This window comes from Silene latifolia, chromosome X (assembly GCF_048544455.1).
Source record: "Silene latifolia isolate original U9 population chromosome X, ASM4854445v1, whole genome shotgun sequence".
In the NCBI taxonomy this organism is placed as follows: Eukaryota; Viridiplantae; Streptophyta; class Magnoliopsida; order Caryophyllales; family Caryophyllaceae; genus Silene; species Silene latifolia.
Genome location: NC_133537.1, coordinates 335,207,952 through 335,212,380, shown reverse-complemented (window position 1 = coordinate 335,212,380; position 4,429 = coordinate 335,207,952). Strand labels below are relative to the sequence as shown.

Sequence of the window (4,429 nt, the reverse complement as noted above, 5' to 3'; positions counted from 1 at the left end):
GAGATGGTGTTAATTCATGTTGAATGACGAATAGAGGTGATGTATGGAGAGGAAGAATGTTAATCGTTTTTACTTTTGACTATAGTCTTGTCACTTTTTTTCTGGCAAATATTTGACTTAAAAGAGTGAAAATTCATACTCCCTCCTATTCTAAATAACTCTCCCTATTTCCTTTTTCGTCTATTCACAATACTCTTCCTATTTCCTTATTTGGCAAACTTTTATACTTATTTTAATCACATCACCCCACAACAATACCCCACAATACTCATACTTTATCTTATTTTAATCACTTTACCCCACAACAATCCTTATTTTAATCACCTTACCCCACAACAATACTTATTTTAATCACACAATACCTTCCCTCTCTCCAATCTCCTACCCCACTGTAATACTTTATCATATAATACTCCCCTCCCTTAATTCCCGTGCCCTCCATAAAAGGGGAGGGTTATGTAGAATAGGAGGAAGTATGTTATTGATGAGACTATTATTCACTCAATTAATCGTGTTTAAATTAAATGAAACAAATCCAATACATACATGATTACACCATACTAATTATGAATTTATAATTGACACACTAATTAATTAATTAATTAATTAATGTACTACTTCTAGAGTTCTAGTTATCAGGTTGTTCGATGAACACAATTACCCCACATATACAGATCACCCAAGTTAAACATACTCAACTTTAAACATCCATAAAATACTCCAAATAGTAAAAGATTCAGAACAAATAACACTCCAATATTACACTTGCACAACTTGTACACAACACGTCTAAAGATCTTCATTTTCCCCTTTATTTTTCCTCTATATATACTCCTCCCCCCTTTCCCCACTGCACACTCACTCTCACTTTCACTCCCTCAAATAAAAAAAAAAATCCCATTTTTTATAATTATAAATTCCCAAATAATTTTCATAATTTAATGGCAATTAATACTAATATTAAGTCAAAATTATACAATTTTGAGAAAGAATTAATCCCTGGATTACCAAATGATATGGCCTTAGAATGTCTATTAAGGGTACCTATTGATTCTCATTCAATTCTTAGACATGTTTCTACTCATTGGAAGACAACACTTTCCCACTCTTCATTTTTCGACCTCCGCCGCAGGGTTTATGCGGCGGAACATCTTCTCTTCCTCATCCAACCCCTTTCTGCTGTGGCGAGAATCCCGCCACAGCAGGAAACAAACAAAGATGTCCTAGACTCGGTAAACTCCGTAACGAGTCCATTAATTTATAACATCAGTGTTTACAATTCTACGCTGAACGAATGGAAAAACATGGTTAATGTTACAATTCCCACCTTCGCCCAGTGCGTGGCGATTCCCGCCTCCGCGAAGGTGGTAATTCTCGGCGGGTGGGGCCCAGCTACGTTGCTCCCGGTGACGGATGTTTTAGTAATTGACTTATCTTCAGGTACTTGGAAACAAGGCTCGCCGATGCCGACGGCAAGGTCGTTTTTCGCCGCCGCGTCGGTGGGTCCCACCGCCGTATACGTCGCCGGCGGCCACGACGGCCGAAAAAACGCGCTTCGTACGGCGGAGGTGTATGACGTGGACACCGACACGTGGCGGAAATTACCGGATATGGAACAGGACAGAGACGAAGCTCACGGTCTTGTATTAAACGACGAAGAATCGAAGTTTTGGGTGATTAGCGGATACGGGACCGAATCTCAAGGTAGATTTCGATCCGATGCGGAAGTTTACGATACAAAAACGGGTTCCTGGACGCGGATTAATGGGGTGTGGCCCTACCCGGGCCAGTCCCCGAAATCGACCGCGACCCCGGAATTCAACGGGTCGCGGAAATGGTGGTGTATGATTGGGGGCGAACCAAAAGAGTTTAGTTTTGAGGAAATGTCATGGAAGGCAATTAATTTGGGTTTGATTCCGAAGAGCGTAATCGGGTCGACATCGATTTCGATGGTGGAGATGGGGGATGATAGGGTAATGGTGATGGGGAATGGGGAAAGGAATAATGGTGAGGAATGTAAAGAAGTTGGGTGTTGTGCTGGTGAAGGTGTGTTTATGTTGGAAAAAAGAACAAGTGAAGGTGGAATTAATGGTGTGGTTAATTGGAATTGGGAACATGTTCATGCTCCTTCAAAATTTTCGGGGTTTCCTTTTTCGTCGTCACATTTGCTTATTTAATTACCGAAGATATTTTAGTTTAATGGTTATCACTTATCAGTCAATTAGTCATGTAACAGAGGTATAGCGGGTTCTGGATCTTAAATGGTTGGTTATGTTCTTATAACTCACTAAAGTAATTGACTTTGTTAGTTTAATTATTAGTTTATGTAGTTTGATTTTTGTTTAGGAGAATGCTACTATTAGTTTGAGGTTGAGTAATGTATGATCACTTAAAAAGGCGGTAAAGTTTGATCATGGAGTTCAGTGTAGCCCACATTTGCAAGGCTTGAGGTCAATACTCAATAACTCACTTTATTGGACTTATAAACTTGACTCTTTTTTCAACGTATGAGTGCGGTCTGGACCGATACAGACCCAATACCAAAACTTAACAAGATGAAAAAACATCTTTGAATCGGTGAGAACTTGGTTCAGAATGATAGTATATCATATTATTGTGGACCTTGGGTATCGACACTGGTCGAACAAAAAATATATCATGAACTATTTTATTTCTTTAAAACGTCTTTGAATCGGTGAGAACTTTGTTCAGAATGATAGTATATCATATTATTGTGGACCTTGGGTATCAACTCTGGTCGAACAAAAATATACACTTTTCCAAACCATTCTATTTCTATGTATTTTCTACTTTAAATTCATTATTAATGGACTTTACGATTATAAAACCCTTCTCATTGTATTTTACACTGTATTTAACTAAAAAAGATCAATCATACATGCTCAATACTTTAAACCAAAGTTGGTTGGTGTGAGTGGTAAGAGCTCTCATATCTTAAATAAGTGGTCACTTAGGAGGTGTCTACCCATTAAGTTGTCTTCAGTACCCGATGAAAATTGCCCTAACTATCGGTAAATGAATACTCCTGATCAACACATGAAAAAAAATAGTTCAACGTAATTGATTTCTATCATTAGCATTTACTCGTGTAACATTTATTATCAAGTACTGAGTGAACTTTTTCATGAAGTATCAAGTCCCATTGATGATCTAGCTACTAGTTTAGAAATTGTGTAATACATGTATATAAAGTTTTTACTTTTAGTATATTAGCTATATAAAATAGACACTGTTTCGGGTGTGATTTCCAGAGCAGATTTGTTACCACGTGAGCTTGTAGAATAACGTCTTTGCTTGACTCTTCCTTTCGGCCTCTCCTGAAACAATGAACAAACTGAGGGCTCGGCTTGGTACCGAGCGTACTCACTCCGACGCTCAAGTCAGTGAACTTAAAGGGATTAAGTTGTGTATTACTTGGCAAAGTATATTGTAGAGAGATAAGGGAGTTTATACCAGATTTATAGTGAGATGTTTAGGTTATATTTTCGATCCTCTTCTCAATGAGAGAAGTGGAGTATTTATAGACTTTCACCTTTTGTCACGTAGTGGCCAAGTGGCCAAGTGGCAGAGCAGGTGGAAAGACCGTCTTACCCTCGGCCGAAGGACCCATGGCAGGCCGGCCGAGGGGTCTTGGATATGAGTACGCGGATATGTATCCCGGCTAGCTGATTGACCAGCCAAGACCCAAGTGACAGGCCGACAGGCTGAGTCGGCTAGGCCGTCTGATACGTTGACTTGCTGTGGATGTCTTTGACCTTGCTCAATATGTTGACTCGGTCAGCGGGTGCAGAATATGCCCCATCATGTTGATTTGCATCCTAAGGCCTTGCCGCGTGATCGCAGACCGGCCCCAAACGAACTTATGGAGCAGGCGACGAAGTCAATGAATGTGGCGGCGACCCAGGCGGAGATTGGCGGTCTCGTGCCGCGCCGAAAACCAAAAGTATTATCTTCGGCGGCTACGACGTCAACTCCAGCTCAGTCTTCGATCCCCGCGGTCCAAAAGGAGACGGTGGTCATTGATGTGGAAGAGGAGGTCACCGTTGCGGAGGCTCCTCCTTCTTCAAAGAAGAGGAAAGATCCAATGCCTGCTGCCGCTGTTACCGAGGCTGGGGGAAAGAAGGACGCAGCCGGTCCTCTATCCAAGAAGGTCAAGATTGGTACGGATCTAACCCACGGCTCGGATTTAGCTGGTTCTTTAGGCATTCCTGATGATAGGCTCGCTGACATGTCAGTCAATGTTGACATGGATGCTTTGTCTGAGTTTTTTTCAGATCCGCCGGTGGCAGCTTCTGTTCTTACCGAACGGCAATTGGAGAAGCAGCCTGAGCCGACGGGGGTGCCGAATGTTGCCGCCGAAGTTTCATCCCAGAAGGTTTCCCCCTCCCCCGCCCAGATTAGGGCGGAA

At 41.5% G+C, this 4,429-nt stretch overlaps 1 protein-coding gene across 1 annotated transcript; it reads left to right on the top strand.

Annotated features, from left to right (window-relative positions):
* Positions 1-853: 853 nt before the first annotated feature.
* On the top strand, positions 854-2,433 carry LOC141618940 (F-box/kelch-repeat protein SKIP20-like). Its single transcript, XM_074435995.1, has one exon. It carries the CDS (start codon positions 942-944, stop codon positions 2,175-2,177), a length of 1,236 nt encoding a protein of 411 aa, XP_074292096.1. The 5' UTR covers positions 854-941; the 3' UTR covers positions 2,178-2,433.
* The last annotated feature ends 1,996 nt before the right edge of the window (positions 2,434-4,429 follow it).